At 46.9% G+C, this 26,180-nt stretch overlaps 2 protein-coding genes across 16 annotated transcripts in view; one reads left to right on the forward strand and one right to left on the reverse strand.

Annotated features, from left to right (window-relative positions):
• Positions 1–20,250, forward strand: part of TANC1 (tetratricopeptide repeat, ankyrin repeat and coiled-coil containing 1) — a 229,362-nt gene extending 209,112 nt beyond the window's left edge. For all 12 annotated transcript variants that reach the window (XM_078070837.1, XM_078070841.1, XM_078070839.1 and 9 more), the window contains 8 exons: positions 6,357–6,490; positions 8,489–8,612; positions 8,940–9,115; positions 11,676–11,808; positions 13,229–13,320; positions 15,214–15,360; positions 16,387–16,487; positions 17,141–20,250. In XM_078070837.1, coding sequence (XP_077926963.1) covers positions 6,357–6,490; positions 8,489–8,612; positions 8,940–9,115; positions 11,676–11,808; positions 13,229–13,320; positions 15,214–15,360; positions 16,387–16,487; positions 17,141–18,575 — 2,342 coding nt within the window. In that variant the 3' untranslated portion in view covers positions 18,576–20,250. The remainder of the gene's footprint in view (positions 1–6,356; positions 6,491–8,488; positions 8,613–8,939; positions 9,116–11,675; positions 11,809–13,228; positions 13,321–15,213; positions 15,361–16,386; positions 16,488–17,140) is intronic.
• A 2,690-nt stretch (positions 20,251–22,940) lies between these two features.
• WDSUB1 (WD repeat, sterile alpha motif and U-box domain containing 1) overlaps positions 22,941–26,180 on the reverse strand; it is a 53,987-nt gene continuing 50,747 nt past the window's right edge. For all 4 annotated transcript variants that reach the window (XM_036118517.2, XM_036118519.2, XM_078070849.1 and 1 more), the window contains one exon: positions 22,941–23,114. In XM_036118517.2, coding sequence (XP_035974410.1) covers positions 22,957–23,114 — 158 coding nt within the window. In that variant the 3' untranslated portion in view covers positions 22,941–22,956. The remainder of the gene's footprint in view (positions 23,115–26,180) is intronic.

Below are 26,180 nucleotides of genomic sequence, written 5' to 3' on the forward strand. Positions count from 1 at the left end.
TTTCCTCATCTGTAATACGGGGTGAGTGATACTTGCCTCATAGAAGTTAGTTGTGTATTAAATGAATGTATGCATTTAAAGGGCCATGAAGTGTCAATGTAGGAAGCATTTTATAGGTGTCATAGTAGAATATTAATATATGTCAGGATCTCCCTATTTCTACTGAGAGCATGGATCCAGGTTCATTCGACTGTTTGGGTTTAATTCCTGACCGTGATTGGCTCTGGGTTCAGGGCAAATCATGTAACAATTCCTTCACCTCAATAAAATGTACATAACAATCATCTCATTCAAAGGATTCTTGTCAAGATTAAATAAAAGTTCACCCACAGTATTTTGCCCAGAGCTTGGCCGTTGTAAGTGTTCAGCAGATACAGCATGCTGCCACGGTTGTGATAAACTGATTGTTAATATCTAATGTTACCTATGTAGACATTTTGTCTTGGTAGATTGTTGAAACAGATGTTTAAGTGATAAAATCTTAGTTTGCGATTATTTTGCAGGTATGAGGGACGGAAATGGATTTTGGTTACATGTGAAGTCCTGTTTCGTGGCAGTTGTACATTTTATTTCCTTATTGAATTCCTTGGCCATTTGAGGTTCATGTTTTAATCCTCACACAGAGACTGACAGTGTGTTTGTACAGAACTTGTAACATGTCAGGAGTGTCCTGGTTCCTCAGATTTGGTTCCTGCCTTGTTTTCACCTCCATAGGTAGCTCACTGGAAGCCGGGACCATGTGGTGGGGAGTCCGCGTTTTATGTGATGCTCAGTTGCCACCTGTTGCCTGGTTACACAGATGCCCTCCCCTCCATCCTGGCTGCCACAGGCCCTCCTGGGGGACTTGTGCCAAACGGAGAACACGAAGCAGGGACTGAACAAGGATGGTGTTCCCAGCAACGACTTAGGAGACTCATGGAGCATTTGGGCAGTGCTGGCTGCCCGCTCCTAAGGGCCCCGAGCCCACCCAGCAGGAGGGCTTTGTGCAAGGCTGGGGGGGCTGGAGCCTTCTCAGGGGTTCATCTCCCAATGCAGTGGTATTTTTCAGTAAAAGTAATCTTTCTCGTGTTTCGTTTTACGCTTTACCTTGTTGAGGATTAGATCAAATAACTGCCTGGCCTCTGTGGAGATGAAGAATTTATAGCTATTGGGAAGTTGTTCTTCTTTTGAACAGAAGCCCTCTCGTCCCCCTCAATGATGGAAGCAAGTGCCCGACAAAGCAAGGCCGGGAGATTTGGCTTTTATAACTCTTCCCTCCATTCCTGGAAGGTGGAGCAGGGGGCGTTGCCTAGCTTTTGTTTGGGGCTTAGTGCTGCTTTCATTCAGGCCGTGGACTTTGGGGGCCAGGCTTTCGGCCAGCCCAGACTCAGAAGACAGCAAAGCCAAACACAGCAGTGGTGGGGGGTGGGGGGCAGCCTCCCCCTGAACAACTTAACCCGTCTGTTGTTGGAGATCAAGGGAGAGGGGCTGCCATTCCCAAAAAGTTTTTTTAAAATCATAAAATTCCTAATTGCAGTTTACCTTTTAGATAAAATAGCTGAGGATTTTCCAGCATTGCGTGTGCACTCTTTACTTTTGTTCTTCTCCCTTACTGTTGAGTGGGGTTTGTCCAGCGCGCCTCTAGTTGAGGTTCAAACATCGCTGCCTTTGGCACATCTAATGGTTTCCATCTTGGTTGCAGCTAGAGTTGCATTTATGAGAATCCTGCTCATTACTAATGTTGGCAGTTTCCTCTTTTTAATCTTCCACTCATTTATATAAAAGGTGGAAACGCTAGTATATTAGGAAATAAAGTGCACCAATAAACATAAGTGTGCAAGCGAAGCAGAGCCAGTTTGTCCATGTCACGCTCTCAGCCATCTCGGCCGGCAGGACAACCTCTCCGCAGGTGTAGACTCTGCTAATGTGCCCGCCTCTGGCCTGTGAGGGCGGTGTGGGTACTCAGTGTGTGATGAATGTATGAAAAGGTCGCTTTCTGGAAGTGGGAACCACCTCTGTGTGCACTGACCTGTCACCCTTCTCTCAAAGTCTCTAAATTAGGAGCAGAAGCATCTGAGGCAGGGGGGGAAGGGGGATAATTATCCATTGTTCAAACCCTCGAGCCTGCACCTGTGTATTTAAGGGACAGATCTGCCATAAAATGTTATAAACAGCCCTGTTTACAGAATGACTGAGTTCTGGCAAGTTGACAGTGGAGTTTTTGTAGGTCAGACCTTTGCCCAGAGAACTTTAGTGTGTCAAAGGTTCCTGCAAATGATCCAGTTTACAAAGAACCATATCTGATGTCTTCAATAAATTCATATTATTGAGAGTAAATTGGGTTTTCTTAACATGAACCTCTGCCGTGACAGATCTCATGCTCTGAAGACAGGATGGTATTGCTGAGGTACAATTATTCAGGATCGTCAGAGGATATATGCTTTCGTGGGAACTTAATTAGAAAAATGCCATCTTGTTAAGGAATTTGTGAGTAAACGAAATTGTGTCCAATTTGAGTCCTAGAAAGTGCCATGTGTTCACATTGATTTTTAGAGTCTCCGTTTCGTGCCAGGTCTTTTTTTGCCTTTGTTTCCGAATTTCGTTGGCCAGAAGACAGGCATTGGCCCTCTGCCAGGCGCCCGCAGCTCCTGCCCTCCCTGCTTCCTTTCTCTGGCCAGACCGAGTGCACTGACCCTCATCCGAGTTGTGGTCAGCTCGGAGGTCAGCCTTTCCAGCAGCAGAGCCAGCATGCCTGGGCAGGGTCTTGCCTGATGGTGTTTGTTTAAGCCTGTGGTGGACTATTCTTCAGTCTTGCTTGTTTCCGAAGACGGGGTCCTTCAGTCTGCGGCTGCTGGAGCTTGAGGTGCACTCTAGCTAGCCTCAGGGGTTTTGAGGGATGAGGCCAAAACTATTCGCTCTGAGTAGAGAAGGGGACATGCAGATCCTGCTGGTCTGCATCACTGGAAAACGAGAGCATGTCGTTGGGACTGTGGGCGCAGAACGCGGGCCGTGGTAGGCCTGAGCTGACTCGGCCGACCCTCTCTTTCAGCCTGCGCTCCTTGGTGCTTTCTCATCTCAGAAGGAGGTCGCTCAGTGAACACGCAGCAGTCTGGCTGCAGAGGAAGAGAAGGGAGGCCAGCCCATGGCCAGGCCCGGGGTGCCACTCACGGCCGCTGCTCACGGCTCAGGCTTCGGGCTTCTCTGGCCCCTCCATAGAGCACGCGGCCCTGTTTCTAGTGCCGGGCTGTCATATCTGCCCTGCTGCTGTCGCAAAGATTCAGTAGCAGCGGCGCCAGACATCCCGACCCAAAGGCCCCGTTTACAATAGGGATGGAGCTTGTTAACCAAATACAAGATAACGGCCTGTGAGTGCGCTGCTTCGGACCTCCTCCAGCGCCAGGGCCCCGAGTGTGCTCCTTCCCCGGCCGTGGCCCCGCCTGGGGCGTGCGTGCGGGTTCATTCGTTCGTGCTGTTCCTGCTGTGGGCCGCTGCAGCCAGAGGAGGGGTGAGGAGGAGCAGGGGGTCCAGGGGGTGGCTCGTTGTCCAGATCGTGTCCGATCCCTCCAGGTGACCCACGTAAACACGTGCTCGTGTTCTTAAGCAGTCGTTAACACTAACGTCACGGCAGGAACGGACTGTGCCAGGTGTGCCTGGGACCGCCAGGCCCAGGACCCACTAGCTTAGACTGCGTAATACAGACAGGATCACCTCCGCCACTGGTTTTCAAACATTCTGCGTATGGGAACCCCCAGCTCTACCCCTGTACGTTAGCATATAAAACTGATTTAAGTACTGTTCTGTTTCTGGTATTTGTTGGTAATTTACTTACAAGTTTCGCTGTATGTTGAGTGGCGGTGAGCCTCTTTGTGTAACACACGTAGGGATGGCACCAGCATTCGAGACCGCGCGGTACCTTCCACTCCCATCTCCATCCTGAGAAAGTCAGCGATACAGACGGCAGCTGTTGTTAAATGTGGCTCTTTTTGTAGTCGTAAGGAATTCTCTGGCCAGTGACAGGAAAGCATTATTGAGATGGCCCAGTGACAAGCTGTTCTGGTGACGCATTCCCTGCCTCAGGGACTTGGGCCAGGAGCGAGGTGAGGGCTCACTCCCGTTTGGAAGGAGAGCCAGGGCTTGCTCTCCCCACCATCTTCCTCAGCCTGACCTTCACATCCTCAGGGCCCTGAGGGTAGGACAGCCTGGCACATTTGCTCACGAGTCCTGCCGCCTTCCTCACTTCCCCGGCGCGTGAGGTCCCTGGGACGGGCGCGGAGCACCTCTGTGTGAAGAGGTGAAGTCACTGGCCCGCTGCACTATGTCCCCGGGGACGGCCCGAGGGGACGTCTTTGTTTCTCGGAGGAACTGCTTTTTGTCACAGGGAAAGCAGGCCCAGACGTCAGGTTTACATCCTGGGGCGTGTGTGGCTCCTGGGGCTTGAACTGTGGCCAGGCTGGCTGGCTGTCCTGAGCGGGGTCTGAGGAGGACAGAGGGACGGAGATGTGCGTGTGGAAGGCAGGGCTTGTGAGCACTTGGCTCCCCTAGGCTTGACTCCCGTGGGCCCAGGAGAGCAGGGCACAGACCCTGGGGTCCACAGCTGAGCCACCCACACGCCCTCTGAAAGGGGGTGCACTACTGTGGTGGGGCTCTGTTTCTGTGCGCCGTAGGACCACGTCACCCTGCGTGTTCTTTTGCGTGTTGTTTCTTTGAACTGCAACAAGCTGGTGAGACTGGCCAATGCATTGTGTGCCTTCAGCTGCATATCGTTTGTCGTTGCTGTGTGGTGTTCCCCTGGTGAACTGGACCGTCATTTGTCGATGCATCCCACCACTGACAGCCATGCGGTGGCTTCCAGTTTGCGGCTGCTCTGAGGACGTCCCTCAGTATGCTAACGGAGCGTCCCCAGGCACGTGTCTCCAAGTGGGGCTGCTGTGTGATGGAATAGGTAGGTCTTCAACCAGCGGTGTGAGAGTGTATCCATTTCTCGATTAGTTGGATTGCTCCTGAGGCTGGGTACTTCTCATGAGTTCATTGGCATTTGGACTTTACCTTTTGCAAAGGGCCTAGTCCCGTGTTTTCCTGATTTTCATCCTGAGATGTCTTACTGATTTGTAGGAACACTTGATCTAGTCTGGAAGCTGGAAATGTGTCCGTGTGAGGCTGTATTTAAAAACAGAGTTGTCCCAGGCCGGCAGCAGGAATAGAGCCTCTCCTTCCTCTTGTAGATGCTCCCTCCTGCGGCCTCACTGTCCCACCACAGCCCCTTCCTGTCCTTCCCTCACTGAAGCTTGTCGTCCTGGCCTGGGATTATCCCCAGAATCGATGACTGTCCTCTCCTCTAGACGATGATTCACGAGGCATAGCAGAGGACCCTCTTCTAACTGAACCCCTCTTTTTACCACGCCCCGTCAGGAATCACGACCTGGGGGGTGAGGGGGCACAGTCACTGATGTGGGGCCTCATGAGAACCTTTTCAATGTATTCTCTTTCCTTCCATACTGTTTTTGTTTTATCCTTGGCTGACCTCCCCCGAACACCACTGCTACCAGCAGGCCACTCACTGCTCAGATTCTCCCTGGGCTGTTCGCCTGAGCACTCAAGACCCCCTACAATCTGATCCCCTTTTCTTGCTTTCTTAACATTCTTAATCCAGCATCTTGGCTGGTTACAGAGATTCTCAGCTCCATAAAGACAGGAGCGACTTGATATGCCCTTGACTCGCTCAGTAATTACTAGTCCTTGTTGATTGAAATTTATGCCTTTAAGGGAGGAGGCTGAACTGGATAAAATACTGATCTCTGTGTGTGTGTTGCACCGTATTCTGGGTATCTCTTGCTGTGGGGAGAAAACAAACAAAAACCCTAAAAAGCAAAATAAAACCATAAAACAAAAGTCTAGTGGCTCCTGAACCTACAGTGTGGACTGGGCTTGGTAGGGATGGCTCACGTCTGCTCGCCTGCTTTACCTGGTGTGGCTAGACTCTGGGGATCCATTACCAGGACAGCGCACGCACATGCTTGCCGGATTGTTGCTGGCCGTCTCCTGGGACTGTCAACCACCCACAGGCCTGGATTCCTCTCCCTGTGGGTGTCACCGCAGGGCTGCTCAGGCTTCCTCCCACCGTGTCGGCTGGGTTCCAAGAATGAGTGTTCCGAGGAGGAGCAGACGTTGCCCATCTCAGGACCTGGCCCAGACACTGGCATGTCGTCCTTTCTTCTGTGTTCTGTTGGTCAAAGCTATCACAGAGCCCAGCCGGGTTTAGGGGGGCAGGGGAGGACGCATAGGCGCCTTCCTGTCGGTGGGAGGGTGATGCGAGGCCTCGTGGCCGCTTTCCCCCCCGCACACTGACAGACTCCCCCTCCCCTGTGACCCTCCTCTAGCCCTGACTGCCGCTGCCGGAAGAGGCAAGCTGGAGGTCTGCGAGCTGCTGCTGGAACACGGAGCTGCGGTGTCTCGGACTAACAGGAGAGGGGTCCCACCTTTGTTCTGTGCAGCACGCCAGGGCCATTGGCAGGTACCTGGTGGGCCCGCGAAGGCTGCAGAAGCCACGGGTGGGGTGGAGTTCACTGTGGCCCATCTCTCCCCTGGGGCCACGTGCGGCTCCGCTGAGCCCTGTCTTTTTCACGTACTTGGCTTCTGCTTGTGCTGTCAGTTCTCCTCAATAACCACAAATGTTTGACAGGCAAGCACAGTCCGCCCTTGTAGGCTGGTAACCAGGAGCTAGCCTGGGGCAGGGGAGACCCAGCGAGGGAATGGGGAGTGGGTGCACCCTGTTACCATAACAGAAGACTTGCTGTGACACAGCTGTTTTCATGATGGTGTCACCCATTCGTCCAACACACTTGGAAGACGAGTGGTTTTGTTGTGCTGTTTAGAAAAGGAAACATTTTCTCTCTGGTCCAGCACTGTGATTTAGGCTGGTTTCTTTCTTTTCTTTTCTTTTTAAGATTTATTTATTTATTAGAGAACACAAGCATGAGGGGCAGAGGGAGGAGAGAGAATCTCAAGCAGACTCCCTGCTGCTGAGCGCAGAGCTCGATGTGGGGCTCGATCCCAGGACCCCGAGATCATGACCTGAACCAAAACCCCTTAACCGACTGTGCCACCCGGTTGCCCCATCAGGCTGGTTTCTTTTACTAGGAGTGACCTGTTGTTACCTTAATTCAAGGGAGCAGCGGATCCTTGAGAACAGCAGTTCGGTCGTTTATTCATTTTGGAAGCAGCGGCCATGGACCAACCCCATGCCTGGCATCAGGTTAAACACAAGCTGCAAACAAACAGATGGATCTTACCATGTCCATTATAGGAAGAATTTTCTAGATCCAAATTTACATCATGGAATCGTGTCACTCCTTCTTGCTAGTCCCCTTGTTAGGAACTGCAAGTGCTTCCCACCAAGATTTTGGCTTTTCAGTTCCATTTCCAAGAGCTGGACTTGTACCATCTGCTCCCTGTTATCCTCACAACTTCTCTGTGCTGCCCTAACTAATCCTCTCTCTCTGGGTCTCAGTCTTCCTAAATCGTGGGGAGGTTTGGAAAGCACATATCAGTGTATCAGGAACAGGGAAGCATTGGGAATATGCCACCTTTTGTTGTTGTGGCCATATAACAAATACTGGGCCAGAGGGAGGGAGACTCTGGCCCACCCCCTATATAAAGGCCCTCCCGCTGGGATGGTAGTTGTTAAGAGAAGCCTCTCTGGTTTTTTGTTTTTGTTCCCCAGCCTTATCACCATGCACTGGTTGAAGGCACAGTTCTGAGGCTGGGAATCTCTTCCAGGAAGCTTTGCTAAAAATTGCCTGCTGTGAAGGTCAAACCATCCACTAAGCCCCCGAGGCTTAGAAAAGCAGATTGCTTGGGGGTGTGGTGGGTGAACGCTTTCCTGCAGTCTGTGTCCTCCTACCAAAGTGTAGCTGCAGCCCCACCATGGGACCCATAACCTTTGTCCTCTCCTTTAGTTCTCCCATATGCCCTGTTGTGGCTGTCTGGTCATTGCCTGATTGCAATTGGTATCTCCCCTTCTCCACGTTACTGTTTATGCCTTGTATGTGCGTGTTTTATTTTATTTTTTTATTTTTTATTTTTTAAAAGATTTTATTCATTTATTTGACAGAGACAGTGAGAGAGGGAACACAAGCAGGGGGAGTGGGAGAGGGAGAAGCAGGCTTATTGCAGAGCAGGGAGCCCAATGTGGAGCTCGATCCCAGGACCCTGGGATCATGACCCGAGTCGAGGGCAGACGCTTAACGGACGGAGCCACCCAGGCACCCCGTGCATGTTTTATAGGTATAATAATGAATTGGGCGTGTCAAAAAAAAGAGTATATATTTGCAAGAAGATTCTGTTCAAAGGAATCCAATGGAAAGATTTCACAGGCCTTACAAATCACACAACTTAGGCATTTGAAGAAGAGAATCCTTTGCTACTTTTAAGTGTAGAAAAATCTGCCTGGGTAGAGAGCACAAGATCTGAAATGGAGCAGGGGGATTGTAATTCCAAGTGTTTCTTTCAGATTGTTAGATTGCTTTTGGACCGCGGCTGTGATGTGAGCCTAAGTGACAAGCAGGGCCGGACGCCCCTCATGGTGGCCGCTTGTGAAGGACACTTGAGCACCGTGGAATTTCTCCTTTCCAAAGGTAGCAGCGTGGGAGCCCCCGCGGAGGTTTCTTTCGGAAGGACAAAGCAAAGAGCTTTGGCAGGCCCGCTGACAGTACTTTCTGATTCAAGTTTGAGAAGTCTTTTTGTTACGGGCATTTTCTGATTTACACATAAGTAGAAAGAATGGGCAGTGCATGTCGTACCATACCCATTACTCGGCTTCAACTGCGGTGATCAGTTTGCCAGCTTCAGATGTCAGAGGCTTGATTGCTGCGCATGAGCGCAGGTGTTTGCAGATGTGAATCCGTTTGCTTCTGGGCTCTGTCTTAGCGAGTTCATGTTCTTTGAATGCGCTGTTCTTGCAGGTGCTGCCCTTTCTTCTCTGGACAAAGAGGGTCTGTCGGCATTAAGCTGGGCTTGTCTGAAAGGTCACAGAGCAGTGGTCCAGTTTCTGGTTGAGGAAGGAGCCGAGATAGACCAGATGGACAAGAACGGCCGCACTCCCTTGGACCTGGCCGCCTTCTATGGTGACGCAGAGACCGTACGTACCCGCAGGTGGTCACGCTGTCCACCTGCACCTGGGCCCGCGCTGCGGAGAAACCCGTTCCCGGAGTCGAACCATTCCCCGAGTGTGTGGGAGGCCGTGTCTGCATGTGGTCAGCATGTACGGGCGTGCTGTGGGGTAGTTTTCACTTTTATTCTGTGACATGCAGTCTGTTCCAGAACTTGAGTAAAGATTTTAATAGACTCTTAAAACCTTCAAAATACACAATTACAAACTGCGTCTTCAGCAGACTCATAATTGAATATGTATACACACATGCATATGTAGTTTTATTTTCTTCTTAGTAACCCATATAAATAGAATTCCTGTACAGAGCATTTCAAAATTGCTTTTTTATGTATATGAGAAATTACTAATCAGATAACTATCTGGTTTGTTTTTAAATGGGTGTGCCATTGTCTAGAAATAATATAAAATTCTTAGGGCATTATCTTTTAATCTCTTTGCCAGATGCCTAAGTCTAACGGAGATAAGAAAGGACAAAACATTAGTAAGCTAAGAACTGCAAAATGTCTTTCAGGGCAGAAACCATGTCTTTGTCAGTTTCCGCATCCCAGGCACTGAGCAGGTGTTAAAGGAATGTTTGGCTCCTTGAGAGTTACCACTTTTGAAGAATTAAATATGTCTCATGTGCAGATTAGCCAGAGAGACAGATCCTGGTTTGCTGGAAGCAAAGGAGCTTGGAACAGAAGCTGTCCTCACTCTGCACGTCTTGCCTTGATGCTTTTAGGAGGCAGTGATGTTGGCGTTCAACGGTCTTGATTTCCTGGACGGTGTAAATTGTACTTAATGTCGATTTTCAAAAACAGCTGTGTAACTACACTTCCCATATCCGTACTTTTATGTTTCAGCTTATGTCACCTTACCAAATCCTAGTTTATCAGTATATTAGGGAAGCATGAAGGAGCTTAGCATTCTAGTGTAATTTTTTTTAATTGTGATTTAAAAACCCACAACGTAAAATTTACCATCTTAACCATTTCTAAGCGAAGAGTTCAGTAGTGTTACGTACACTTCACATGACTGTACCTCTAACATCCACACTTTACCCTGTAACCCTAAAACTCTGTACTCACTCGGCAAGGCCTCGGTTCTCTCCTCCTGTAGCCCTGGGCAGCCACCATTCTGCTTTTGTCTCCGTGAATTGACTACTCTAGTACCTCATCTACGCGGAGTCCTAGAATAGTTGTCCTTTAGTGACCGGCTTCTTTCACTAAGCATCGTGTCTTCAGGGTTCATCCATGTTGTAGCCTGTAACAGGATTTCCTTCCTTTTTAAGGCTGAATAACATTCCATCATGTGGCTCTGCCACATTGTGTTAATCAGTTCATCTGTCCATGAACACTTGGGTTGCTTCCAGCTCTTGGCTGCGTGCAAATATTTCTTCAAGATCCTGTAAATTCTTCCAGATCTATCTGTGTTCTTTGCGATATGTACCCAAAAGTGGGATGGCTGGATCCAACGATAGTTCTGTTTTTAATTTTTTGAGGAAACTCCATACCGTCTAGAGTGATCACACCAGTTTACATTCCCATCCACAATACACAAAGGCTCCTGTTTCTTCACATCCTCTCCAACACTTAAAATTTTCTGTTTTCTTTCTTTTTCTTTTAATAGCAGCCATCCTAATGGTATGAGGTGATAGCTTGTGGTTTTCATTTGCATTTCCCCAATGATTAGTGATGTTGAGCATCTTCTCATACGCTTGGTGGCCATTTGTATATCCTCTTTAGAGAAATGTCTATTCATGTCCTTTGCCTGTTTTAAAATTGGATTATTTGGGTTTTTTGTTGTTGAGTTGTAGAAGCTCTTTATATATTATGGAAATTAATCCAGTGTCATTTTGAGCAGCTGGTAGACTATCAGATTCACATGAAAATCTAAGCTGGCTACAGATTTCTAGTGAGTAGAACACTTTGAGTAGCCAAAGTGGTTTTTTTCTCTGTGCTCTCTTCATGTCCAAGTGACTGCTGTCATGCCACATCCATCTAGGTACCGTGCTCTCAAAACTTGAGCCTTTACATTCCCAATATTTGAGTCTCTTTCCTAAGCCTTAAAGTGAGTTGTAATTGGGTTTATTTGACCTCACGCTTCTCCAGCTTGCTGTCCCCAGGCAGTGTGGATCTGAGTGTTTCTGAGGTACCCATTGCTGTAGGCTGCCAGCACATTGGAGCTATTGCAGACGTCTGCCTCCTAAGAAATCAGAGATGAAAAGAGGACTGTGGCCATCTCTGTGGCAGGGGAAGTGGACGTGCACGTACTCCTCTGTGGTGTATGGGTGCATGCACGTAACGTGTCCCTCCCTGAGAATGTTCACCTGCCTTCCTTGTTGCTGATAGCAGACTGGGTTTTAGCCATGGACGGCAGCTCCTCTGTTTCCCGTCCGCTTCATTTCCATTAGGATCCTTAATGGCCAGAGGTAGGGAAGATCACAGTAAAGCTAAGACTGCCATCTGCTCCCCAGGAGGCAGGGGTGGGAGGGGTGCAGCGCTCTTGCCACCGACCACCCCTCAGAGCTCTGTCTTTCCCGCCACAGGTGCTGTATCTGGTTGACAAGGGAGCCGTGATCGAGCATGTGGACCACAGTGGCATGCGCCCCTTGGACAGAGCCATTGGTTGTCGAAACACATCCGTAGTGGTTACACTACTGAGAAAAGGAGCCAAATTAGGTCAGTAAACACCTCGTTTCAGCAGCAAGGGAGGGAGGTGAGCTTCAGATTCTAGAGTATGTCAGGGACCGTAAAGATTTCCCTGCTCCCAGATTAAAAAGTAAGATGTCAGGTGCTTAGAGATTTTTTTCCTTCCTCTATAAGGCTCATTTAATCACAGTTATCCAAAATGCTTCAGTAGCTCATAACGTTATCACTGCTGTGTGGGTAGAGAGCAGCAACCAGTGTTGAAGAACAGTCTAGAATTGAGGGCGTTAGGGATGCCCAGGAGCCATGGTGGGGAGCCGTTCCATTCACCTCTGGGGGGGAGGCCGGGCATCGTGGTTAAGAAAGCTCACAGGTGCTCTGCTGAGCAGCTGCGTTTGAGAACCGCTGTTTTGGAGTTGTCGTCGTCCGTCAGGTAAGCCGCAGCAGTTTCTGTGAAGGAAAGGTCACAGGAAACGGGAAACAGGATGGGGGGGATCACCTGAGGACACTTAAGGGGCCGAGGGGCCTCAGTAGGGAGAGCCTCTTCTGTGTGGCTGGCCGGAACATGACCCGCCACTCAGAATGTGTGGGTGCGGGGCAGCCGGAACAGGGCTCTTGTAGTTTAGTCTGCCAGACCTTTGACCAGCGGCGGCCGTGAGGAGGCGACTCTGGCGAAGATGAGAAGGTTAGCTGATGTTATTAAGCAGTCCGCCATCTCTGGAATTATTCTGAGCAGTTTCTAGTTTTAGCTTCTTTCATCCTCACCTACCCTCGAAGTAGGTAGTGATAACCCCATCGTGTTGCAGAGGAGGAAACCAAGGCCCAGCGGGGGCAAATAGCTTCCCTCAGGTCGTAGTGCTCGGCAGAGTCCGTGCTTGAGGCCGAGTGGCGTGGCTCCCGACCCTGCTCTTCCGTAAGCTGCCTCCCCTGCATGTGCTCAGGAGCGGGGCTGGGGGCCACGGGGCCGTGGGCCTGGGGAGAGGGCAGCGGGGCCGCAGCCGGCCTGCCTGGGCGGGCACAGTGCTGAGGCTGCTGAGAACGCAGACCTTCACTCGCCAGCCGACGTGCGCCCTGCAGGAAGCGAAGGAGATTATTCGGAAGCCGTGTTTAATTGATTTTCCCCAAATTCCCCACTGGAAGGGGTGGGTGGAGGGGGGTGGTTGGGCACGGCCGCCCTGATGCCTCGGTTTCCCAGCACTCTGTTTTCATCCGAGTAACAGGTGCACCTGGGACAGCCTCCCTCCCAGGTGCTTCGCTCAGCGTGAGGTCGATTCAAAGGGAAACCTGCTCCCCGGGGGCCAGCCCGTGTCCCCTTCATTCTCCCGTTGTCTGGAAGCTGCCGGACACGCCGTGCTGCTGCCTGTGACTTTCGCTGCAGCGCGGCCCCAGAAGCCGTGACCTCCTTTCCTCCCTGAGCACTGACGTGCCTCTGAATGCCGTCTTTGTTTTGCAGGAAATGCTGCCTGGGCGATGGCTACTTCCAAACCTGATATCTTGATTATACTTTTACAGAAATTGATGGAGGAAGGAAACATGATGTACAAAGTAAGTGCTATCGCCCTTTTCTGGGATGTGACAGCCCACGAGCAGCCTCCCAGCCTGGTGTGGATGGGACTGTGCCAGCGCGCGTCACACCGGCGGCCAGGCTGGGAGATGCTGCGGGGCCCCGGGCCCAGGCTTGCGGGCCTTAACAGCGGGGCCTTGGAGGCAGAAGGCCCGTCTCCGTGTTGGAGAACCGTTACGCCGGAAGCAGTCCTCGCGGCTGTGACTCAGGGCCTGAAGCCTTGGCGTGAAGGCAGAGGCGCTTCAGGCAGGAGATTCCTGAGTACACCGTGTCATGACACACACGGGAAAGGGACACTCGGGGACATTTCAGAAGAAGAGGATCATTAAGTCTCCTAAGACTTTATTATCTTAGTTTTAATATCTGTAAGCTTCTGCCACTTGAAATGGTTTCTAGAGATATTTTTACTTAAGATAGTCAAGGTGTATGTATAGAATACTCTGTTACTCAGGAGACTGACTCAGTTTTTTCCCCGTTATCCCTTAGAAATGGAAATGTAAAGACTAGCAATTTAAAAGTAAAAATTTTAAATAAAATTTAAAGTAAAATTTCTAAAATAAGACCTCAGCTTAGACCGGAGGTCAGCAGACTCCTCCTGTGAAGGGCCAGACGGTAAATATGTTAGGCTTCGCCGTGTGGTCTCTGTCACGGCTCCCCAGCTTCTCTGCGGTGGCACGAAAGCAGCAGCAGGTGACACACGAGCAAATGGGCGCGGCCGTGTCCCAGGCAGACGGTATTTGTAAAAATGGGTGGTAGGCCAGATTTGGCCCGGAAGCTGTAGTTGGCCCACCCCTGGCTTAGATAGATGCTTTAGGCCATTTATGTGGATCGCTGCTCTTTCCAGGTCTGTGATTAGACAGAATTAAATGTTTTGGAAACAAACAAAAAAAACTGCATTATGACCATTTTAATCCTTTTATCATGAGGCTGCTGCACGGGCTACATTTAGTTTTTCCCTTTTCCTTTTTTAATAACGACAAATAAGTAGGCATCTAGCACGACCCAGCAGGGTTCCTGGCTCGGAATCCTTTTGAAATGGAGTTCAGAGTGTGTGTTGTTGCGGCTTTGAAGTGGTTTTAATATGAATTTTGGTAGGCAATTATGTTAGAAATATCAAGCCATTTTCAACAGCCTTCATACCTGCTGCGCCGTGACTGAGCAAATGGATTTCTTTAGCCTTGGAAATGACGTGCAGCGCTGTTCGATTTTTAAAGCCCACACTTTAGTTCCTCTTCAAAGAGAAATTATGATTCTACAGCAAGCTCTAGGCTTCACCACAAGACTGTACTTGCCTTGAGAACCACATCATTTCTTCATCTGATTTCTGTTACACTTAGCATTAAAACATCTGTGGATGAGGGATCATTTCTGAGCTGGTTTTCAAAAATATGTAATGGAGGGGCACCTGGGTGGCTCAGTCGGGTAAGTGTCCGACTCTTGATTTCGGCTCAGGTCATGATCTCAGGCTCTTGAGATCGACCCACATTGAGCTGGGCGTGGAGCCTGCTTAAGATTCTCTCCCTCTCCCCCTGCCCCTCCCCCCAACCCGTGTGTGTGGTGCTCTCTCTCTCTCAATAATAATAATAAAAAAAAAATATATATAACAGGATAATCTGATGTTTTAAGATTGACAGTTATCAATTTGGCAACGTACAGACCGCTTCCTAGAAAACCAGTTTCTGTCTTACTGCGCGGAGCCGGAGGCTGCAGAAGCCTGAGGACAGCGAGGCCGGTTCATACCAGCCGGAGCCTCGCATGTGCTCTGATGGTTTCGGTGGTGGAGGGAGAACCTCACCAGGGTCTTCAGGTTGTGGGAGCCTATTCATCTTGGAGCATCTGGAAAAGGATCAATTTCTGTGCTTTTTGATTCCTAGAAAGGGAAGATGAAAGAGGCAGCCCAGAGGTACCAGTACGCCTTAAGGAAGTTTCCCCGAGAAGGATTCGGAGAGGACATGAGGCCATTCAATGAACTAAGAGTTTCCCTCTATCTCAATTTGTCTCGCTGCCGAAGAAAAACAAATGTAAGCTGTGGGCCCTTGGTCTACTCTCTTAGTAGTAGAGTGTTGGCTCGTGCTGAAGGCCAGCCCTGCACAGACCAAGTCAGGGGGTCTGCTGTGTGATTTGTTTGCGCATCTCTATGAACTTGGCGTGTGGGGAGCTGCTTCTCTTGGGTGGTTGTCATGTGGTCACTGTCCCGCCCCGCCTCTCCAGGTCCTGAGACAGTGCATTGGAGGGCACTGTCCTCTGCCTCAGCAATGAGGGCGAGCAGACTGCCGCTCCGTCCCTTCCCGACTGGGTGCTGCCAACGTTGTCATGGGCGGCCCTTCCCAGACGCAGAAGGAAAGGGTACCATTGAGTTGAACATGGGTGTATTCCAGTCTGCCTAGTGGTTATTGTGTTTGCCCAGAGGGTATACCAGTAACTGGTTAACTTGTAATTGGTAGGAGTTACTTCATAGTTAATTTGTAACTAGTAACTCATAGACTTGTTTCAGTACTTATTTCTCCTACTTTTTTTTTTTTAAACTTCATCTTCTCACCATCAAATCCATTGACCTGCTCACTTCTGTGCCCCCCCCCCACCGCGTAGGGGGCGCCTAGCTGTTCCAGTGGGCTGCGTCTCTGCCCCTCTCTGAGGCCCCCCCCAGCTGAGTTGTTCCAGTGGGGGGTGTCTCTGCCCCTCCCTGAGGCCCCCCCCCCCCCGCAGCTGAGCTGTTCCAGTGGGCCGCCTCTCTGCCCCTCTCTGAGGCCCCCCACCAGCTGCTTGGCTTCCATGCACTCTTGCCTGCTGATGCACGGCTTCTACCACTCTTCTCTCAGTCCGGAATCACCAATTTTTGTTTCTCTACTGAACTCTTCTCTTAAGATATTAATAAGCTTTAACTGTCTCCCTACTTTAAAACAAGAGAACTAAAACTTCCCTTGCCCTTTACCTCCCCAGCTGTCCCAATTCTCTGCCAACCTGTAGAGCAAAACTCCTAGTAAGAAGCTGCTTGTAATCCTGTCTCAGTGCTTCTCTTGACTCATGTATTTAAATGTTGACACTAGGACTTTGGCATGGCAGAAGAATTTGCTTCCAAGGCTCTCGAATTGAAACCAAAGTCCTATGAAGCCTTTTATGCCAGGGCAAGAGCGAAGAGAAATAGCAGGTACTGTCTGGGGGTCGGTCTGTGACTAGAGAAGCCTTCTTGGGTCTCTGCGCTGTCACAGCTGCTGGTTGACTTTGGGGGTTGCGGACTCACAGGCATTACTCAAATGCCTCTCATCCCTAGCTTCCAAGGGGCACAGCAGTGGGTATTCTTAGCAATGGCTAGACTTTTGTTTTCTCTTGACATCCCGGTAACCGTTCCTGCCCTGCGCCCCAGCTGCCACTCGCTGCCACACAGAATGCCTCGATCAGTCTGTGCTCGCAGGGAAGCTGCCAGCTAGAGACACGAGAGCAGGCAGGTGGGGGAAGGGAGGAGAGGCCTGGAAGACATTTGGGTTAGAGATGGACGCGGTGAGAGGCGGTGGCGAAGGAGGATTCCGACACCCACTGCCTTATGCCGGTTCCCACTCCCGGCCCGGCGGGGTGTGCAGAGACAGCGGGGCCCGGGCACGGCGGCGCAGGCGTGGGCCGGGATTCGCTCCCGCGCCGCCCGGTAGCTCTAAGCCAGTGCGGAGCGGGCCCTGCCCACCCCCGCCAGTGTTGCAGACGCCCTCGGCCGCCTTCCCGCTCTTGCTAGCAGAGCTCTTACGCACAGCGACGTCCCGAGCGCGTGCCTACACGGCTTGTAACTCCGCCTTCTGTTCTGACATAAAGGCAGTTTGCGGCGGCCCGGGCTGACCTGCGGGAAGCTGTGAAGCTCTGTCCCACCAATCAGGAAATCAGGAGGCTCCTGGCCCGTGTGGAGGAGGAGTGCAAGCAACTGCAGAGGAGCCAACAGCAAAAACAGCAGTGCCCGCCGCCAGCCGCGCCCAACGACTCGGATAACGAGGAGGACGCCCCGACGGCTGGCTTGAACGACCACTTCCATCTTGAGGAGGCCGAAGACGAAGACACTTCCTCGCAGGAGGAGTCCATTTCCCCGGCGCCCAGGCCTCAGCCCTCCGCATGCGTCCCCTCTCCGTACATCCGAAACCTTCAGGAAGGCTTACAGTCCACGGCCGGGCCGGCGTCCCCGCAGAACAGGCCGGGGGTCGGTAAGGGCCTGAGGGAGGCCGTGGTTCCGCCGGGGCTGGTGCTGCAGCCCACCCGGCAGGCGCAGATCGTGAAGACCAGCCAACATCTGGGGCCCGCGCAGCCAGGCGCGCGAGGCGGCGGCCCGAAAATGCAGGTCTCTGCCCAGACTGCTCCCCCGAGGCCTCCTCCCGGGGGGACGGCGGCCGCTCCCGCCGGGGGCCGAATCCCGCGTTTGGAGGGAACAGGTACTTCGACTGTGGGAGCCGGTTCTGGCCATTTCGGAGAGCGGCTGGGCCCCAGCCACGGCGTCCAGCTGCAGCACAGCGACGGTGGCGCTGCCTGTCCCTTACCAAGCAAGATAAAAACCGCAGAGAGGCTTCTGTCTCATGCCGCCATCGCTGTGGACGTCGCTCCTTTAAACCAGGCTGGGCCAGCGAGCTGCAGCGACGTGCGACACCCAGCTTCCCTTGCCAGCTCGGGCTCTTCTGGTTCTCCGTCTGGCAGCATCAAGATGTCAAGCTCAACCAGTAGTTTGACTTCGAGCAGCAGTTTTTCCGATGGCTTCAAGGTCCAGGGACCGGACGTTCGCATCAAAGACAAGGTGGTTAACCCGGTTCCGGGCGGGACAGCTGAGCACAGGCCGCGCAGTACTCCGTTCATGGGCATCATGGATAAGACTGCCAGGTTCCAGCAGCAGATCAACCCTCCAAGCCGTACCTGGCACTGTCAGATGCCGGAGGGGCTCCTGACAAACGCGTCTTCTGCAGCTGGCCTGCAGCCCTTGAACTCGGAGAAGCCCCCTCTCAAACAAGCGGGAGGGCATACCAGCCAGGCCAAAACCTGCTCTGTTCCTACCCTGGCGGGAAGTGTCCACAGTGCGGCACAGGGGAAGGAGCTCGAGGAGAAGAAATGCCAGATTCCAGTCCACTGTCAGGATAACAGGATCGCTAAGACTGTTTCTCATCTGTATCAGGAAAGTATCTCTAAACAGGGGCCTCACGCCAGCAGCGAAGCCCACAGGAGTCACCTTCCTTCAGCAAAACCGAAGCGGTCGTTCATAGAGTCAAACGTGTAAGCCTTAAGAGAGAACCGTATGTGGGATTGGGCAAACAGTGTGCTGGCTTCTGGTGGTAATTAAAAGGTTTTTCATGAGACAAATTACCTGTTAGCCATGTATTTTTTTCTTTTTTCCTTGTGGGTGATTCAGATGCCCTTGATATATTTAAAATGTGGGATAAAATTTCTTTGATAAATAGCTAGGAGTCACCATAAATAAAAATGCTAACCAGAATTAAAAACTATAATTAGTTATGCCTGTTCAGTTAAACATTTAAGACCGCCCAGAAGACATTAACTCATGCTCTTCTCTTATGAAATTGTTTGGTTTTTATCACTTTTCTCCTAGCCTTTGCTATGTGATAAAATCATAATATTTCTTAGAGAATGTAAATGTCTAGTGATAGATCTAACTCATGGCATAATATCCAGATGGTGTATTCTGGGAAAGGTGGAATTTTCAGGTTTCAGTTCCATTGAGTCAAATCCCAATTTTTATATATAAATATATAAAAGTTTCTAGCTGAACATAAGCGTGACTATAAATGTTATACAGCTGATTTTTTTGTTTTTTTTTTTTAAGCAAAATACGAGAACATCCAAGTAATGTTCCCTGCGTAGTAGTTCCCTTAAGAGGATTAAACATTTAGTTCCATGTTATGGTTCTCATTAAAAATGTTTTTATAGCACCTTTTTTGGAACTATATTCCCACTTCAAGGTGTTTTTAACGTTTGGAAACAGTATAAGCCATTTGGAGTCACGATTGGTGGTTTTGGGCTAAAGTTGGATTTAGGCTAAAATACTAAGAATATGGCACTCTTTACGATACGTAAATTAGCTCTCAACTGGTTCCCAAACTGCTTTTAACAATGATAGGGCACTCCTGGGAGAGGCGTTCCAAGGTCCTTTAAGGACACTATTGAATTTGGATAGTTAAGGTATGGTTGGTTGTTGCTTTTGTTTCATTATACAATCATGACTTTATAGTCATATGTTGTACATATTAAATAGCCAAGTTGTATTCAGACTTGTAAATATAACTATTTCAAGTAGTTAATCATCATATATTTGCATGTTCTTTGTAAGCTTCCTTCATGCTGGTTATTGCACTGAACGATGTATTATTATGGCATGTTAACAGTATACAGGTAACAGCACTTTATCTCATTTATATGAACACCTTTGAGGTGCTACTTAAGTCCAAACTGATGTATTATTCATTTGTAAAGATAAGGTACAGCAATGAACCTTGGTTTAAAGGTATTTTTATATGAAAATGGTGTGCTATTGGAGGATGTGAAAATGCTAATTTCAAAGAGGTGGGAGTATAGTTGTTTTATATGTTGGGATGTGAAATTTATTTTCTAGAATTGGGGAGAAGGAAGTTCTATATTTACAGAATGTTTTAAAAATGAATAGTTGTCTTGAAATTCTTGTGAGCATCATTATGGTTTTGTACGAATAGGAAGTCTTCTGGTGTCATTCTTCAGCATTTGTTCCTGAGTGTGTAAGCGTACTTTGTACAGCTTTATCATTTTTATAGGCTTTCCGTGAGTTCTGCTGTAAGTACTATGGCTTATTTATTGTTCATTGTTTTCTTTAATATTTGTGGAAGTCTTACTCTTTTGTTTTGTAGTTTTGTTTCTGCACAACTACTGTACTTTTCCATATGGAATAAAGAATATTAATAGAATTTGTTTTGTATTAAATGAAACAGTGGGTAAGTAGAGACTGTCCTGATGACAGTGATCTGCTTTGGTTTAATCCTGGGTGATCTTGTTACCCTAAAGGAAATAGTGAAAGGTCTATTTTTATAGTAATACTACCAGATGCATATTTAATTTCATTGAAGAATAATTTCAGAAAAAGGGCAAAGCTTCGTGATATCTCAGAATATTCAGTGGTTAACATTAGTCTTTTTGCCTGAAATAGGAGGAAGAGCATTCTGTACTTACCTGTTTCAGAAATCTTGGTGTCTGTTTTTACTGGCAACAGGATCTGTTTAGTACTGTAACTCTCAAACACTTTGGCAATACACCGAACACTGTGTTGATTATGAGAGTTCTTCACATTTGTATAATCTTTCAGTTAAAAGGAGGCATTTGTCTTTATCCCCACATATTTCTGTCTCAGAGCAGTGGGAATGAAGGTGAACATCAAACTGGGTTGTATTGTGATAAAACCCTGAGGTGGAGTCTTAGGCCGGGGTATCCCCTAAGACTCCTTCAGGTTCCTGTCTGGGTATGACTGTTATTAGTAAGGCTGAGTAAAGTCCTTCTTTAAAGCTCTATATTAAACTTAGGGGTTAAAAACAAAAAACCAGGTGGGACGGAAAAGTGTTCTTAGCTGACAGAGAATTGTTAGATGACTTTGGCTATGAAACTGCCAGTGGGACTCCTGGAATTTATTAGAAACTACATTAGGATTTTGATACAGTCTTAGTAAAGATATTTGGCCCAGTTAGCCCGGAGAGAAGTCTTTTTGGGAAGTCACTAGTCAGTGCCAAGGCCAGGGCTGCGGGCAGGTCAACACCGCTCCCGTGTCATCCTCAGTGAAGGGCTTGGCCTGGGGAGCATGGCGGAGGGGTCTTGTGGGGTCCCTTCCTGGGGGTGGTTTTGGATTTGGTTTGTTTCCTTGCGTGTCTGGGGGGAGGAGGAGTTGTCAGGCTTTGGATTTATTTGCATTCATAAACAGAAGCACTTCACTTTAGTAAATTATTGGCATCTCAGTTTTCAACCATTTGGTTAACAAGAAACTATGATGGTGAAACGTAGAAGAGAAGATTGCCGCCTTTAACACATTTAAAAGATAACCAGTCTTTTATTTTGTTTTCTATCAATGATGTCAATGATTTTTAATAATTTTTTTTTTAAAGATTTTATTTTTGACAGAGAGTGTGTACAAGCAGGGGGAGCAGCAGAGAGGGAGAAGCAGGCTCCCCGCCGAGCAGGGGGCCTGATGCAGGGCTCCATCCCAGAACCCTGGGATCATGACCGGAGCCGAAGGCAGATGCTCAACCGACTGAGCCACCCAGGTGCCCCGATTTTTAATAACTTTTATGTAAAAAACCAGTCTGCCTCCTTTGGAAAATAAGTCTGTCAATCAGAACAAAAAATATTTGGCCCAATGGTGGGCTCTGTCACTTAAAAAATCTTTTGTTAAAATTATGTTAACCTACTTTCTCTATAGAATACAATGGAAAAACACCTAAAATGTGTTCCCAACCTTTTTTTTTTCTGTCCTCACTTGAATGTAAGAAGCATGGGTGGTATGAAAAAGAAAATCCTCTTGTAGAATCAGACTGTAAATCCCAGCTAGGTACACAAAGGAAATAAAATTCAGTAATCCATTAGGAGGATGGAAATTTTACAAAGCAGCAATTATAAAGAAAAGCTATTTGGAGCTTTTTGTGGTAGCTAGGCTTTGCACAATTCTGTGAACACAGCATATTAGCTGTTAATTTGTAAAATATAGAAAAAGACTATATACATAATTACATCACTTTTCCCCTCTCATTTCTGAGTTTTTGAATTTTTGAACAGTAAAATGAGGGTTTTGGGGGGGTAAGAACAGAGTCTTGGGCCCTGCCTGCTCTTACAGCTGGGTTCTAATGTGCCTTCCGTTCCGGGACACAGCTTACGACAGGTAGGGAAAGTCGCTACCACCTCAACTTCGTGAACTTGAAGTTTTCTGCTGAGGGAACACTTATCAGGGTATTGTATTAAACACCAATCTCTTGTGTAAAAATGTATAGTTACCCTAGCTTAGAATGTTATATGATAACTTTAAGAATTCTGAACTCTAAAAGGAGGCTGGTTTGCTGCTATATTTCAACAAAGCCAACTTGACATATTCATGATAATTTATTCCATCTAACTTCTACACAGGTTTGGACTATGGGGAAAAATCATTACCACCTTGCAAATTTAGAATCCAACGAAATTGCTCATTAAACATTTCAAAATGGTTTTTTCAATTTAGTCATAAACAAAACAACTATTTTGCTACAAATTCTCTTTAAAAGGATTCCAAAGAGTTATCAAATTAATGGCTTTAATTAACTAGGATTTCAATGTTATGTTCTTGATTATTCTGATCTTTAGTTGTAATGAGAATATGACCTTTTATCGAGCAAGAATTTGAGCACTGCAATTTTAAGTCAAAGTGAAACTTTATTTTTCTACAGGTTAAGATTTCTTTCACTAATACAAAAAGGCTTTTATAGTAAAAAATAGAAAAGAAGTCAGGTGTATGTTACTTAGTCCATACGATTTAAAGAAAAAGTTTTTATAGGTAGCTAAATCACTTTTCTCCTGTTTTGCTTTTAATAATATGATTAATATTTACCTTTAAATCATTCAAATGAGATCACTGAAGAATATAAACAATATAAACAATTTTATTTTTGATGTGTCTCTAGCCATCGGCTGATGGCCATTTTCAGAGTCCTGTTTGGTGTCAGTACCATTGAAGGAAGAACGAGATTCGTCATGGGACTTGTACGTTTCTTTTTGCTGATCCAATTTTCCATTGCTTCCTTTTCATATGAATAGCCATCTAAAAAAAACCCCACATACACACAAATTATTTGCAGTGTAGGAAAGGGAGGTTGGGATTACCAAAAGGAGTTGAATATACCAACTCCACTGCCAAGGCCTTTATTGTGATTTAAATGGTGGTCTTGTATCACTACTCCTAAAATACTTCTGCCACAACACCTTAAATTCTGCCCTACAAGATGCACTGAGATTGCACAAATTACCTGGAACAGTGTCAACATTTTACTGATAATTTTGAACACAAATACTGTAACAAAGGACTGTGTCCAAAATTCAGATGTAGCAGAAAGGAAGAAAGGAAAAAGCCAGGTAGAGGAGAGTGGTTGTGAAGATAAACTGCGTTATTAGAGCTGTTAGCTGTGTGTGAAAAGTAATATGGCTAAAGATGAAAAGAGCCTTAGGAATACCTCAGCAAAACTTTCTGACATACTGGAAACTCAGGGAAATGGATACCGAGAGATTATAGAACTCATCCCACTAAGGACTTGACAGTAAAGGGACTTACGATTAAAAAAAAAAAAAAAAGCTACGGGCTAAGGTTTGTTAATACATGTTTGTGCAAAATTCTTTGCACATATAAAGACTGGAGTTTTTGCTTCACTACTTTTTTTTTTTTTTTTTTTTACTCTTCGCTCTTTCTCTTTAAACTGAAAATCTTAGTTCCTGATTACATTTACACATTTATTTGCTTTAATTTACAATGCATACAACAGTTTCAAACTAACAGTGTCAATATATTACTAACACAGACTGTGAAAGAAATTTAAGATTTCTTTCTGGCTCTTTGTGTCACCAAAAATAGATCCACTAGGGTTTTCTAACTGAAATACTGTGTTTGATGAAAATCACTTGGAAAAAAATTCTTCCGTTTGGTTATGTTACCAACTTGACATATAAGTGTGTTAATTTGCTTCCCTTTTTTATCCTCTCAATTTTTAGATCGGTTTGTTTTGCATGATTTAATTCTGTAAAACATTTAAGTGACTGCAAAGTAAAAGCTGTAAAACAAGGTACATCCAGAGGAGTCTATTCTCTGTCCAGCACAGGTTCCCTCCCATCCCATACAGGTAACTATGTATATTTTTATCCTTTTGTTTCTTCTTGAAAATATAAGCGTGTATGTGTAAACACACAAAGCATACACATTCTTACACAAGAGCTAGCATACTGTACATTATTTTGCACCTGCTTTAACTACACCCTTTTTTTATTCCCCTCACCTCCCCCCACCCCCCCCAGCAGTCCACTGTACAGATGTATTGATGGACATCTCGGTTGTTTCCAGTCTTTGCCTTTTACAAATAGTGTTGCAATGGACAATCTTATTTTGGGGGAGATTCCAGAAGTAGGACTGCTGCATTAAAGAGTATAATTTTGTTAGATATGCCAATACTTCCATAGGAATTCTACCATTTTTATTCCTACTAGTTATACTGATGAATGCTTTTTTTTTTTTTTCCTGAAGAGCTTCACCAAGAGAATATGTTGTCAAACTGGATTTTTACCAGTCTCTCATGAACAATGCTAGAGTATATCGGTAGCTTTATTTTGAGGAAGATAGAACTTTTTTTATATATATATATGTTTAAGAGCCATTTTTTCTTTTTTTCCTGTGAACTGTTACTATTTTTGGCCCATTTTTCCATTAGGCTGCCCTTCACCTGAGATTTTTTCCTTTTTAAAGAGAGACATAATTGACATACTAGTTTCAGATGCACAACATAATTCTTCGCTATACTGTGAAATGATCACAATAGGTCTCACAAACCTGCATCACCACACATAATTACGAATTTTTCCTTTTTCTTGTGATGGGAGACTTGTAAGATTTCTTTCAGGGGTAAAGGGGGAGAGGGAGGCATGGAATGAATAAGTCCTGGGGATGAAAGGTACAGCACAGGGAACACGGTCAATGGTCTTATAATAGCGTTGTATGGAGATGGAGGGGCTACGCTGCCGGTGAGCACAGCATAATATATAGCCTTGCTGAATCACTATGCTGTATGCCTCAAACTAATTGCTCAACTAGATTTCAATTAAAAGCTCTTAGCAACTTTCTAATATACATTGTTAGCTATAGTCACCATGCTGAACACTGTATCTCTAAGACTAATTTCGTAACTGGAAGTTTTTAGCTATTGACTACCTGCACACTTTGGCCCATTCCCCCACCCTCTGCCTCTGGCAACCACCAATCTATTCTCTGTATCCATGAATTCAGTGTTTTGTCTTAGATTCCACATGTGAGAGAGATCATAGGGTATTTATCTTTCTCTGACTTATTTTACGTAGCACAATGTCCTCAAGGTCTATCCATGATGGCACAAATGTCAGGATTTCCTTTATTGTGGCTGAATTATATTCCATTGCACACGTATATATTTTCTTTATGCATTCATCCACTGATGGACACTGGGGTTGTTTATATGTCTTGGCTATTAATAAATACTGGCAATGAATGTGGGGGTACATATATCTTTTCAAGTTAGTGATTTTGCTTCCTTTGAATAAATACCCAGTAGTGGAATTGCTGGATCACAAGGTAGTTCTATTTTTAATTTGAGGAATCTCCATATTGTTCGCCATATTGGTTGCACCATTTTACATTCCCACCAAACAGCACCTAAGGGTTCCCTTTTCTCCACATTGTCACCAACATTTTTTTTTCATATATATAATAACCATTTCTAACAGTTACGAGGTGACAGCTCGTTGTGGTTTTGTAGTTCCCTGATGATTAGTAATGTTGAGCACCTTTTCATGTACTTGTTGACAATCTATATGTAATCTTTGGAAAAATGTACATTCAGATCCTCTGCCTATCTTTTTTCTATTGAGTTACAGTTCTTTATATATTTTGGACATTAACCCTTATCAGATGTGTGATTTGCAAATACTCTTTCCCATTTCATAAGCTGCCTTTTCACTTTGCTGATGGTTTCTTTTGCCGTGCATAAGCTTTTTAGTTTGATGTAGTCCCACTTATTTTTGCTTTTGTTGCCTTTGCTTTTAGTGTTACATCAAAAAAATCATTGCCAAGACAGATGTCAAAGGGCTTACCACC

Source organism: Halichoerus grypus, chromosome 4 (genome assembly GCF_964656455.1).
Source record: "Halichoerus grypus chromosome 4, mHalGry1.hap1.1, whole genome shotgun sequence".
NCBI classification, from domain to species: domain Eukaryota; kingdom Metazoa; phylum Chordata; class Mammalia; order Carnivora; family Phocidae; genus Halichoerus; species Halichoerus grypus.